The following is a 13171-nucleotide window of genomic DNA, read 5'->3' on the forward strand; positions in this document are numbered from 1 at the left end:
CCTTAATATAAAAAAAAAGAAAAATACCAACATACCTTTTGATATTTACTGACAATATATTATGTCTTATGCTTAGCAATTTCTTTTAAAAAGAAAGAAGAAAAGATATTATCCAAGTTGCAAAGTAAAATAATAACAAGGAAATGTCAGGGTTCATATTGCTATTCAGTCATCCACTTACATAGGCACCACAGCACTGCCACAAAGTGTGTGGTTTAAAACTAACTATGGTTTTCATGTGACTTTTCAAGAACAAGAAAAGTACACAATGAAGAATTCATACAGTTAGGTCCATACATTTTGCCTTATAGCAAAGTATTAAATAATTTTCTCCTGGATTCTTCTGTGCAGAGTCAGGGCTTTGAGGAAACCAGTGACCCTTGCTGGCCCTGAGAAGCCTCAGCTGGTGGGACTGCCACCCACCACGGTCCATGGTTCCTGGGGCTTTCAACCCATCCTGAGGCATCCTGCTGCAGCTCTGCCCCTGCCCCTGCCAGGCACGGGCCTCACAACCCTATTCCATGGGGAGCTTAGCTGCCCTGCCTCCTTTTCTCCCAGCTGCATGTCTGCAGGGACCCTGACGTGGTTCAGGCTGTGTTGGTGCTGTGTTGGACCCTGGCAGAGTCCAGCTCTGCTCTCCATGCTCACCCCAGCCTGAGAGCACAGCCTGCGTGGGGCCTCCTTGCCTCCTGGCTTGGGCCTGTGTGGAGCAGCTCTTCCCCTGCCACTCCCTGACAAGGATACTACAGTGAATTAGTTACAAATTGCACTAAAGACTATTTTCATAACTTGCAAAAGGTATCATCAGATGACTCCAACTGGCTTTGCAAAGCAATTGGTTTATGTGATGTTTTATTGGTTCAAGTATACCTTCTGTGAACTTCATTAAATCGTGGGATTTCTTATCTCTAATGCAAACAAAACCCTTTTTTTCTCAGGCTGGGCACTCAGAAAATTGAAGACATATTATAAGCTTAGCTCAAACGATTCATCTCGTACCACATAAAAAAAAAAAAAAGAGAAAGACAGAAATTTTGAAAAAATTGAACAGGAATTTTAATCTGGAAATGCAAGACATTTATCTAGAATTGAATTTGGAAGTATTAGCTACTTACCAAAACAAGGCCTAAACAATGTTTTTAAAAGCAGTCATAGAAAATCAACCACAGATTTTATTTTTTTTTTTAATTTTATTTTTTTTTTTATTTTATTTTGAGGGGAACTAATTATAAAAATGTGGAAGAAAGGGTACACAAAAATCAAACAAATATGCATTGTGGGGGGCAACAAGAAAGCTCCAAAAATAGACAGTGATGTAACCCAGAAATATTCCCAACTACAAAATTTTGCTAAAAGCTTGGTTCATATACAGGAAGCAACATTGTCTTTCTGCAAACAACCCTTTTTTTTAGGTGATTACAAATATGATTTATGAAAAAAAAAATTTTTGCATTAAGTTCACAAGTTGTTCTGTACTAATAGTTTGAAGCAAATATTATAACGAGAAATAAACTAAATTAAATATACACAGTAACACAAAGATGCAAGTGAAATATTGACTACACTTCCCATACACTTCCCATGGTCATATCTGATATACTTCTTTTACATTTATTATTGTTTAGCTGCCATTTAAGTGTCAGGTAAATCAATTAAAAGTTGTTGAGCATTCACTGAAGACATGCAATGACTGCAATTTCAATAAGATTTAATTCTGAGGAAACCAATTAGACAAAGTACAAAACTGGATGATGAGGGACTCAACGTGATGAGCTTCATAAATAGTTGAACTGCAAAATCATTTAATTCATGTAGAAAGTTATTCCACAAGCTTAAAGTAAAAACCAGAAGAAGTGTCCTTGTGTATCCAAGATAATTTTTTTAGCTGTCCAGTTATGTATTTTTTCAAATACACATATGTAGCCCCCTGAAAATATTTTTTCCTGATAAAAAATTAAAGGGAGGGTGAAAAATGTAATCTGATTGCACTTTCATTAATGTCACTAAGTAAAATGTCAAAATATATTGTCATGCTAGAAGGACAGCTCCTGCAATCACCTGTACCTCAGTAAAACTTCACTTATTTGTAAAAAAAAAAGAAAACTTCAGGAAACTTCACTAATTACTACAGAAATCTAAAAAAATGAATGCCACCATGAAGGATTTAGCAAAGGTTGCGTAATTTCACTATCATGCTTTCTTTAAAGCAAATTCTCCACTCACACAAATGTGTGCTGTACTTCCGCATCTACACTCTGGAAAGATCTTGGAAGTCTTGCAAAATAGTCTAGTTCAAGCCCCATACTGAGGGGCTTTTTAAGTGCTGACTGATTCTTTTCCACATATCTTCTTTCACTGTTCTTCACCAGAATCTAATGACATCCTAAGTACACAATACTGAAACATTTAAGCATGACAGGTTTCCTTGATTTTCTTCTAAGATATTAACCTTTTAACAAAGCATATTCTAAAGCTCCAGCATTGAAGAATTAGTTTAATTTAAAAAGAATCTTAAACACATTTATCTATAAATGCGTATATAGCTATTTATATATGTGTGTATTCAGATACATAAACATATATCTGAATGTACATGTGCACACAAATATACATAAACCTTTTCAGCAGTTTGAACAAGACATAAAAAAAAGTAATTCTGCATTACAAGATATTTTCATCTTCATATTAACCTAACCTTTTAAACTGCTATCTTCACCTGTTTTCCCTGATGCTTATTTAAACCGTAACTCAGTAAGTACCATTGGTCCCTAACTGGAATCATAGTTTTGTGCTTTGAATTTGTGCAGAATATTGTTCACATACTCCTTGAGACTGCAGTTTAGAGTAGATTCACCAGCCAAAGTTTTGACTGACAGTGAGGGCCTTTTCAGGCTCCTACATCTGAGAAAAAATCTCAGTTTCATCTTTTGAGGAGTGAATAGAAAGGAGAAAAACATGTTGTGGAAGACAACTCTCAAATCTTTTATCTATGGGTTCCCTCTTTCCTGCAGCTGATATCAGAATTGTATTCAAGCACTCATGAAACAGGAAATAGATATGAAAACATAGAAGTACAAAGAAAAACAATTGCATTAGAGTTGCATTTCTCCACATCTGCCCACTGTTAACCATCTAAGAGAATTTATATCCTGCAAAAATTTGAGATGTAGAATTTTACTCTTCTAGTTTCCTTTTAGTACCAAGTGACATATTCCTTTTAGTGAACAGATGCCAGATTGTTATGCAATAGTTTAAAAATACATTATCAGTGTATCAACACTTACCATAAAATATTATGAAAACACATCCCTTTCTTTGAGTAGCATTATGCAAAATAAAATGAAAGTGGATTTTCCCTGATTAGGAACAATTATTACTTTCTTCATCACAGGATAAAATCATGGAACGGTTTAGTTTGGAAGATCATCTAATTCCAACACTACTGTTATGGGAAGGGACATCTTTCAGGTTACACAAAGCCAAGGCTTTTCTGGGGAAATTGTTCCAGTATCTTACTGCATTCTTATTACAGAATTTCTTCCTCATATCCAATGTTATTATAGATCCATAGACTTTTAAGAGGTTGGAATGGACCTTTAAGATCATTTAGTCCCAACCCCACTCCAGGGACACCTCCCAGCAGACCAGGTTGCTCAAGGCTTTATCCAACTGTCTTTGAACACTTCCAGGGTTGGAGCATCCATGGCCTGTTCCAGTGTCTAACCACCCTCATAGTAAAAGTTTTCTTCTTAATATCCAACCTGAATTTCCCCTCTTTCAATTTGCACCCATTCCCCCTGTACCTATCACTACAGTTCCTGATGAAGAGTCCCTTTCCAACTTCCCTGTTGGACCCCCTCAGATACTGGGAAGTTGCAAATCTCCACAAAACCTTCCCTTCTCCAAGGTGAGCAGCCTCAGCTTTCAACTGAAAAGTGCTCCAGTCCTCACCTGTGTTCCTGGTTCATGTCCAATTATTCATCTACCAATATCCCCAAGTCTTTCTCTGCAGGACTGTTCTAAGTGCATGGATCCACTGGTCAGTATTGGTACTGAGAACTGACCAGAATGTTACACTTGGCCCCATCTCATTGGACCCCCTCCAGCCTGCTGGTGTCCCTCTGGATAGCAGCTCTCCCATCAAGCAAATCAACTGCACCACTCACCTCGGTGCCATCTGCAAACTTGCTGAGCCTGCACTCAATTCCCCTCTCCACATCATTAACAGAGATATTGAATAGTATTTGTCTGAGTACAGACCCTCTGGGGGACACCACTTGTTGCTGAGTTCTAATTGGCCACTGTGTTATTCCTCAAACAGTCCACTCAATCAAATAAATATTTCTCCCATTTAACAACAAGGATGTTGTGTGGCCATACCAAAGGCCTTACAGAAGTCTAGGGAGATGACAAATTGACTTACAGAAGTCCAGGTAGATGATAGTAAAGATAACTAGCAAATGTATGGTAACATATCTACTGGTATTGTGGAATTATTATGTATTCCATAAACTGCAGCCTTCCAGAACTGAACATCTGGCCTAAGACTCCAAAGTAGGCTCTGATAGAAAATGTTCTGTGGTACATCACACTCTTGACATCTCAAACCGATTTTTTCACTTTTGTAAACCCTTTTTGTTAGAAGATGTTCATATGCAAACATATACAAAAAAAATTAATCTATCTTAAGTAAGTTTTCCTGATCACTATAAAAAGCTCCCTGTTGCAAAGATTACAAAAGTTCCATTGCTTCTAGATCATGCAAACTGAGACCTCCACAATCTCATATTCACTTTACATTAATTTATCCATGCTCGCATGCTTCTTAATTAATTACTTTCGTTGAGACCAATTTTATGAGGGCTAGATTAATTTCAGCAGTTACTTTAACTAGAATTAAAGCACGATATACATTTTGACAGCTATGATTAATTAGAGGAAGCACACCTTAAAGACTAAATAAGAAAGAATCCATAATTTAAAAACATTACCTATAGCTATTTTATCATATATTTTTAATTTATTACTACAAGTTAGATTTTAATAATGTTTATTCTTTACCTTGTCCTAAAGTTTGCAGGGTGAGGATGCCCATCATATAATGACAAATAATCATATTCTTCTTCTAGAGCAAAAGACTGAAAGACGATCTGTATCCTGTTTCTTTCTTCTGCTATTATAACCCAGGTACAGTTTGCACCATTTGGATATCCGTATGGGAAGCCAGGGCTTTCTATAGTGCCATTAAGTCCTTTTAAAGTTCCACCACAGGTATAAATAAATCCTAAAAAAAATACCAAGGAAACAAAAGTTAGTAATCCATTTTATATCAACCTTCAATAGAATACGTAATTAGAATTCACAGTTTCTGAAAATAATATCAAAATATTTCTTAGCAACTACTGCATTTAGAAAGGTAAAGACCATGTTTTTATAGAAGTGCTGGCCACTTAATGCAAAACAATCCCACCTACCTAACAAATGTGTTTTGCATACTGTTTATCTAAAGACATATGGTAACATCATTGAAAATAAATGTATATAACAACACCTATGACTAAATTTGTTTGCCTATGAAGCAAAGTATTCACATCAATTACCTTTTTTTGTCAAAGGGAAGAGTAAGTAAGTTTCTTTGGATACAGGTCTGATACAGGTTAAGCTTATTAACCTTGTGCTTTTCCTCCACGTATCTTGGCTCTGGAGAAGGTTGAAAGTCTATTTATTATGAATAAGCTTTTCCCAGTCAATAATTCTGGGTTATGAAAGTTCTGTACCAAAGGGCTCAATCTGAAATAGCAATCTGTTGCATCTTTACATTATCTCATGTAAACATTAACAATTTACATGTTTTGACAGAGCCTATGTGGATGTTGTTGAACTGCAGTGATCAGGTATGGCTCCAGAGCTGCTCCCTCACACACCACATCCACACCCCCACTTCCATTCCCCCATAGTGGGATGGAGGAGATTAAGAAGAGTAATAGTGAGAAAACATGTGGGTTGAGACAAAGACAGTTTAATAGGTACAGCAAAAGCTGCACACGCAAGCAAAGCAGATGAAGGAATTCATTGGCTCCTTTGGCAGGCAGGTGCTCAGCCACCTCCAGGAAAGCAGGCCTACATCAGACCTAATGGTTACATGGCAAGACAAACACCATAACACATGGTCCCTTCCTCCTTTCCATCAGCTTTTACCACTGACCATACCACTGAGCTGCCATATTTTCTAGAATATCCCTTTTATTGGTTGGGGTCATCCGTGTCCAGTCTGTGTCCCCTCCCACCTTCTTGCCCATTCCCAAAAGTATGAGGAGCAGAGGAAGCCTGGATGATGTGTAGGCACTGATAAAATGTTCAGCATTGTTTTGGTCACAAATCTAACACATAGGACCGTAGGATCTACCATGAAGAAAATTAAGTCTGTCCCAGCCAAATTCAGTATAGTGGGTCAAAGTTGAAAAGTTGTTCTGTTCCTAGATCCTTTTTAAAATTAACATCCTTAAATGTCAGAAAATGCCCCTACATTTAAAGCTTAATTTTACTTGAATTATATCAAATTTCCTTTTTATACAGAAAATTCATTTCCTCGGAAAAATAAGAGAACAAGAATAATTATTAAAAGGTCTCTCCCAAGTCACTGTGTGCTGGCAGGGCAGGTTTTTTTCTACACTTTTGTTTCAAGTTCTAAGGCTCAGTTATGGCAATTCTTAACTCCTTTGGGACTTTAGGATAATTTTATTTTCCACCAGCTTTGTAGTCTAAATGTAGGTCTACATCCCCTCTCCAGGCTTTCTGGTCTCTTACCCCTCAAATATTAGATCAGCTTTCCTGCTTTGCCTTTTGCACCCCTGAAACTTCTTTTCCCCAAGAATGCTCAGAGCAAGCCCCCTCTTCTAGTGCAGGGATTTCATCTGAGAGAAAGCACAAAGCGCTGAATTGCTCTTTCACAAAAACATGATATACATTTCATAACAAACTACAGACAAACAAACCAGATTCCAACTCTTAAATTATACACACATATATATATTTGAGCTCATTAAATCATCTTCATGGCACATTCACAAGCTTGCCTTCACACTGAGCATTTAAATGTAGAGAGACCCCTTTCCCTGAAGTACTAAGCAGAAATCTCCTGAGATTTTGCACTTTGTATTACTATGCTGTAAAGTAACTTTTCTTGACAACAGAACAGTGGAATGTATGATTTTTTTATCTCAGCTTTTTCATATACATTTACAATGGTAGGAAAAGGTGCCTCTTATGAAATATGACTGTTTTTTTAATACAATTATCATTGTATCATAGATGTATAGGACAAAAAAGGAAGGGAAGATACTCTTAGAAAGTAGGTAAGTACTCTTAGAAATTAGGGCTTTGTTTACCTCATCTGACGTGTAGCAAATTTTATTTTCTACTGCAAGCTACTTAGAGAATTCATTCTCATATCAGTGTCTGCACAACCTTCATTGTTAGGAGTCTGTTTTATTTATCTCTTTCTGCATCTCCCTCATATACTTGAACTATTTTTAAATCCTCTTTATGTGTTATTATTTATTATTTAAGCTCAGCTGTTTTATTTAGCACTTTAAAAATCTTTCGGAATACAGTTTTTGCACAAGACGCTCTAGAAAATACAACTATTTACTCATAAGACCTACATCCTAGAACTTTAACACTTCCTACCAAGTACAATCACTATAATAAGACTTTTAAAATAGCTGTGTGCACATATTTATCAATCATCTTTTTTCCTAGAAATCTCTTGCTGAGGCCTACTTCAATAAATTAGAGAAAAAACTTAGAGAAAAACTTGAAAATTAAATAGCATACACTGCTAATTTTCATCCATCTCTCCAGACCAAGTGTGGAAAGCACAGTTTATACTGACTCAATAATACAGCTCCATAATTCAGATCCTTTACTATGGTACTTATTTTATTTTCAATTTTTACTTTCAATTACATATGGACTATTCTGTTAATTCAATAGAAACTACAAAGGAAAACTGATATATAATAGGTCTACTGTCACCAAAATAAAATTATTATAAATTAAATTATATTAAATTATAATAAATTATTATAAATTAAAACTCAAAAAAACAAAACAAAAAAAACAACCTCCCCCCAAAAAAACCAAAAAACACCAACCAAAAAAAACCCAGAGCCAAAACTATGAGGGAACAGAGCCTTGTGAGATAATATGCTACTTATTAAGGAGTGTAATGCTTCATACTCAATGCAATAATTAGTCCTACTCATACAATGATATGAAATGTAAATATCCATGACATATGAAAGTTCCAATTACTCCTTTTATTCCATATTCAAAATGTAACAAAAAAGAGAATTATTCATATGCTGCAAGATGCTATAACTTGGTTGTTTTTCAGAGATGACTAGCAGAATGTAGCACAGCTATGCACGTGTCAGAAGATACACTTTTAATTCCAAGAATGGAAAAAAAGCCCCAAACAAACCAACAGTGAAGTTTGATTTTGATAGGTCTGCTCTTCTAGTCTGTAAAATAAGAAATCATGCCAACAGAATTCATGTGCACAACATGCACTTTAATCTCTGCTTTCATATGTTAATACATTCTGTGATGCTCTTCACCTGGCAGTGCAACTTGGGTATGATCAAAATAGACAGTGTGCATTAACTGACTGGTCTGATCAAATGTGGAAAACATGACATTTATCTTCAAGAGGTAAAATTCATGCTGAAATAACTGGTAGCATATACTGTGATCTTTTTCATTTAGATTTCAGAACCAGCATTCCAAGCAGAATTTACATTCAAACTGCTTTTCATAAAAGAGAAGGTTTTATGCAAAGAACACAATAAAGAATTTTGAAAAGCTTGAAGTTAGACTAGAAAAGAAAATTTCTTGTTGAAATAAGTATGAAGATGAACAACACCACTCATGAGATTCTCTTAATAGCTAGTATGATTCAAAGTTTCTGTTGCATTTTTTATACCAGATTTTAAAATTCAGATGTTTAATTCTCATCAATTTTACATGCATAAATAAACTTCTTGAAATCGGAAAACACAGCTCCTCTTCCTGATTTCAGTCATCCTTTGATTCATCGTGGAATTATTGTGAGCATCAGTAACAGCTGTTCTTAATCCATTTATTCAACTTTCATTGTCTTATAACAAAGCAATTAGTCCTTACATCATGTCCATACCCCTTGCCCTTGAATGTCCCATAATTACACTCACTCAATACTCAACAAGATTGTCTTTGGCTTTTTCTCTTAGATGTGTATAAGAGACAGGCCCTTGAATGTCCCATAATTACACTCACTCAATACTCAACAAGATTGTCTTTGGCTTTTTCTCTTCCTCCTGACCAGTCTATTATTCTGTTTAATAACATTTTTCCACACCTTTCACCTTACAAGTACTCCACACCTTTCATTTACTCTTAATCTCCCTTGTTTAATGTATTCTTTAGTAACAGTCATTACCATAAGATAATTATACTGAGTCTGCATTGATTAACACACTTGTACATTTCTAAGTTGCTTGTGTATTTCCTTTCAATTAAGTTTTTAATACTTTCTTTTATTTTAAGAGAAAACCAAGAAAATGGAAGATGATTTGTTCATACGCTGCATTTTTCTTCAATATCTTTTCTGATAATGTGATCTCTTTTCATTTCTTACACTTGCAGCTATCTTAAAACAGTCAATCTTATTTTAAAGTATTCCTTAGCCATGTCATCCATGTTCACATCCCTTTTTGCAACAATTTGTGCAACATACCTATTTGCAAAATTATTCTTGTCCCCCTAAATGATAGTTCTCTTCCATTCAGAATACATCTACTTATTCACTTGTGTCTCCTCATGCTCACCACATGTTTCTCCAACACCTTTTTCTGTTTGTGGTCTTTGATCACCTGACAGTATTTGGCAGCAAAAAGTAGTTATTTTTTTGGTGACCCTAAATCAGTACTGCTCTGCTAATTCTTTTCTCTTTTGCTGGGTTCTCTTTCTGTTCACTTGTATTATCATCACCTTAGTTTTTATAGTTCCTCTCTGTTCATCCTTTTTGTTAGCACTTGAAAGACTCTACTGGAGTTCAACAGATACAGGTTTCGTAGTGACAAACCCATCCCTATGCTGTGAATCCTTTTCTTCTGCTATAAATCTTATCCAGTTTTGGAAAATATATACTCAATTTTTATTTCTAATATTCTAATATTTATTTCTAGCTCAACTTTAATTGTCCTGACAAGCCTCACCCCCAGATCTTCAAGCCCATTTAAAACTGAGAATAGGATGCTCTCATCAGATGTGATGGCTGCATTTTACTTTGAAGTGTGTTTGAAATTTACCTTTTTATCACTTCTCATTGTGTCTTAATTCTCTTTAATTTATGCTTTCCATTCCAATTATGCATCTTTTCTACATAAAACAAGCCTCCTTTCACTAACTTTAACTTCCAATAGAACAAGGATTTATTGACTTTTCCGCATGAGTGCAAGTATGAAAGGCAATCATCTCCTTTAGTGTACTGGTCTTAGTTCCTTCTTACTCTCTCCCTTTTTGTCTTCCTATCCCATGTGTCCAGCAGCTTGCAAGCTTCTTTCTTATTCTACTGTGCATTCATATGAAAAAACTGTTGACTGCTTTGAGACACCCTCTGGCTCTGTTACACTGAGGACACTCACTGGTGTCCCTTCCCGGCAGAAATTCCCTCTTTCTTCACGAGTCTCCTGTTTCCCCTGTGCTGGTGTGGGAGGTGCACATGCAAGCAGCAGCCCTGCACCACAGCACACCAGGACAGAAGTCCCCTGCACCTGGCTGGCAGCTGACAGTGGGGCAGGACTCCACAAGGCCTTAGAACTGCTGCTATTTTGGAAAAGACTATCTTGCATCCCTATGGATCTCTATGTCTAACTCAATATTCTGTACTTCAAATAATTCTCACTTCTATCTCAGCTACAATAGCAGCTTTTATAATGAGCTTTCTACCAACAGAGAAAAGTCTAATATTTTTCCTGACCGCATATAATTGTTACTGTCTTATGTTTTAATTTCCTGAAGTAATAAAAACTTGGAATCATAAAATAGTATGGGTTGGAAGTGACCTTAAAGATCATGTATTTCCAAATCCCTGCTGTGGGCAAGGACACCCTCCTTTAGACCAGATTGCCCAACCTGGCCTTGAGCACTACAATGATGAAAAATCCACAAGTTGGGGGACCCTGTTCCAGTATCTCATCACCCTCACAGTGAAGAATTTCTACCTAATAGCTAATCCTCTGTCAGTTTAAGTCCATTTTCTGTTGTCCTATCACTACACATCCTTCTAAAAAATCCTGCTCCAGCTTTCTTGTAGACTTCCTTCAGGTACTGCAAGGCTTCTATAAGGTGTCCCTGGAACCTGAAACACCCCAGCTCTCACGATTACAACTCCTTCTGTCTAAGTAATTTCTATCTCTTTGGGTTGTTCATACTTTCTATTTTTGTAAATAATTCTTGGGGTTTTTGACATATAATGCCACTTTCCTTGATTTAAGACTCTTTTCTTTAGCCCAAGAAAATCTCAGAGCTTCTTAATAAAGCCTTAGTACAAAAGCAAACAAAAACCTCAAAAACATCGTGTTTGTGAAGTGCACAAAGAATGCTGAAGAACCTCTCTGAAAATCAGGTCTTAGGAGTTCCTAGTAAATGGGGATTTCTTAATTAAACTGCCATTTTGTTTCAATTTGTTCTTAAAAGCATTTGCTTTCTCAAACAAGATATTCTGATGTCTATTCTCTGCACAACTTACTAGAAATTGGGACTTTATAAAGTTTAGACACCATAAAGTTTTCAAAAGTTTACCTTTTATCTGTGATTTGTATCATTTTAGGGCTATGAGAAAAGATGGGTATACTTTTTGGTAAATAACTGAGTAAGATAGATTGTCTTGCCCTTGCATAAGCTATAACAAGGTACCAAAATGACTTTTCCAATCTTTTGGTAGGGTTGACTGGAAGCTTTATAACTTAATCAGTGGAACAGGTGCAGAATACCAGTCAAAAAGAATCACTGTATATTAGCAGCACATTTGAAACAATTTCTGGAGGTACTGTTTTTCCTCCAGAGAGTAATTTCTTATCTCTGTTACAAACACATTTTCTAAAAGAGGTTTAGAAATATTTTTTAGCCTTGTCTTCCACTTCAAAGTGATACCTTCACTTAGTTCTAAAAACTACTAGAAGGACAAAATTTCTGTTCTCTCCTGTCAGCCTTGAGTGTGTTACTTCTTTGAAGAAACGTAAGGTCTAAAACCAGTAGGACTACTCATGTTCACATGGAATACATTCTGAGCAGCAGGAGGCTTAAACTGGAAAGCTAACAAAACAAGAAACTAGATCTCATGTAACAAAAGTATCCATACTATTTTTATTACATGTATTTAAATAAATATTTATTGCCATTGTTTGTATTTCTTGTTCTACAACAGAAAACTGTTTGTCATTTCCTGTAACTGAAAACAAAGAGGGTTTAACTTCAATAGTGTTGTCAGTCTTTGAGGAATTTTAAAAAAGATGAGACAAAACTCTAGGAACTTCTAAGTCATTCAGTAGAAGATTATCACCTTCACAGGAAAATAGAGGGGATTTTAAGTCACCTTTAGGCTTTTAATTACTTTGGTTTATACATAACTCTGACATGGAGTAGTCTTCTTCTTCTATTTTAAAAGCATTTCTAGCACCACCACAGATGAAAATCCGGTTTCAACAAAGTCAGATGAAATACACACAGGATTTTATCCCCAGTATGTAATTAACTTTCCTTCTAAGGATATTTCAATATTTCTCTCTTATTCCCCATGTATTCCTCAATGCCTCGTAGACAAGGGATCATCTGTTCCAAAACAACTGTCCCCTTGCTCATGCAGCCAGATAAGGGTGATTTCTCAGATGTGACGAGCATCTAGGCAATACAACTGGACATAAAAACAAGAGAGGACATTTGGAATCTCATCACAAAACAAATTAAAAATACTCTCTGGGATTGAAATCCTGCCGTATCTGATACCCCTCATACATGTGAGCACTACAGAACTGTGGGGAAGTCACATTTTTTATGTTTGAGGAGACAGTAGATAGACATTAATGGATTTTGAGGGGTTTTTTAAAGATAATTTTAATTTCAAATA

The 13171-nt window shown here is 35.9% G+C and overlaps 1 protein-coding gene across 3 annotated transcripts in view; it reads right to left on the reverse strand.

Annotated features, from left to right (window-relative positions):
- Positions 1–13171, reverse strand: part of CSMD3 (CUB and Sushi multiple domains 3) — a 569626-nt gene that overhangs the window by 487338 nt on the left and 69117 nt on the right. For all 3 annotated transcript variants that reach the window (XM_015619103.1, XM_015619106.1, XM_015619105.1), the window contains exon 2: positions 5062–5284. In XM_015619103.1, the coding sequence (XP_015474589.1) occupies positions 5062–5284 (223 nt within the window). The remainder of the gene's footprint in view (positions 1–5061; positions 5285–13171) is intronic.

Source organism: Parus major, chromosome 2, assembly GCF_001522545.3.
Source record: "Parus major isolate Abel chromosome 2, Parus_major1.1, whole genome shotgun sequence".
NCBI classification, from domain to species: domain Eukaryota; kingdom Metazoa; phylum Chordata; class Aves; order Passeriformes; family Paridae; genus Parus; species Parus major.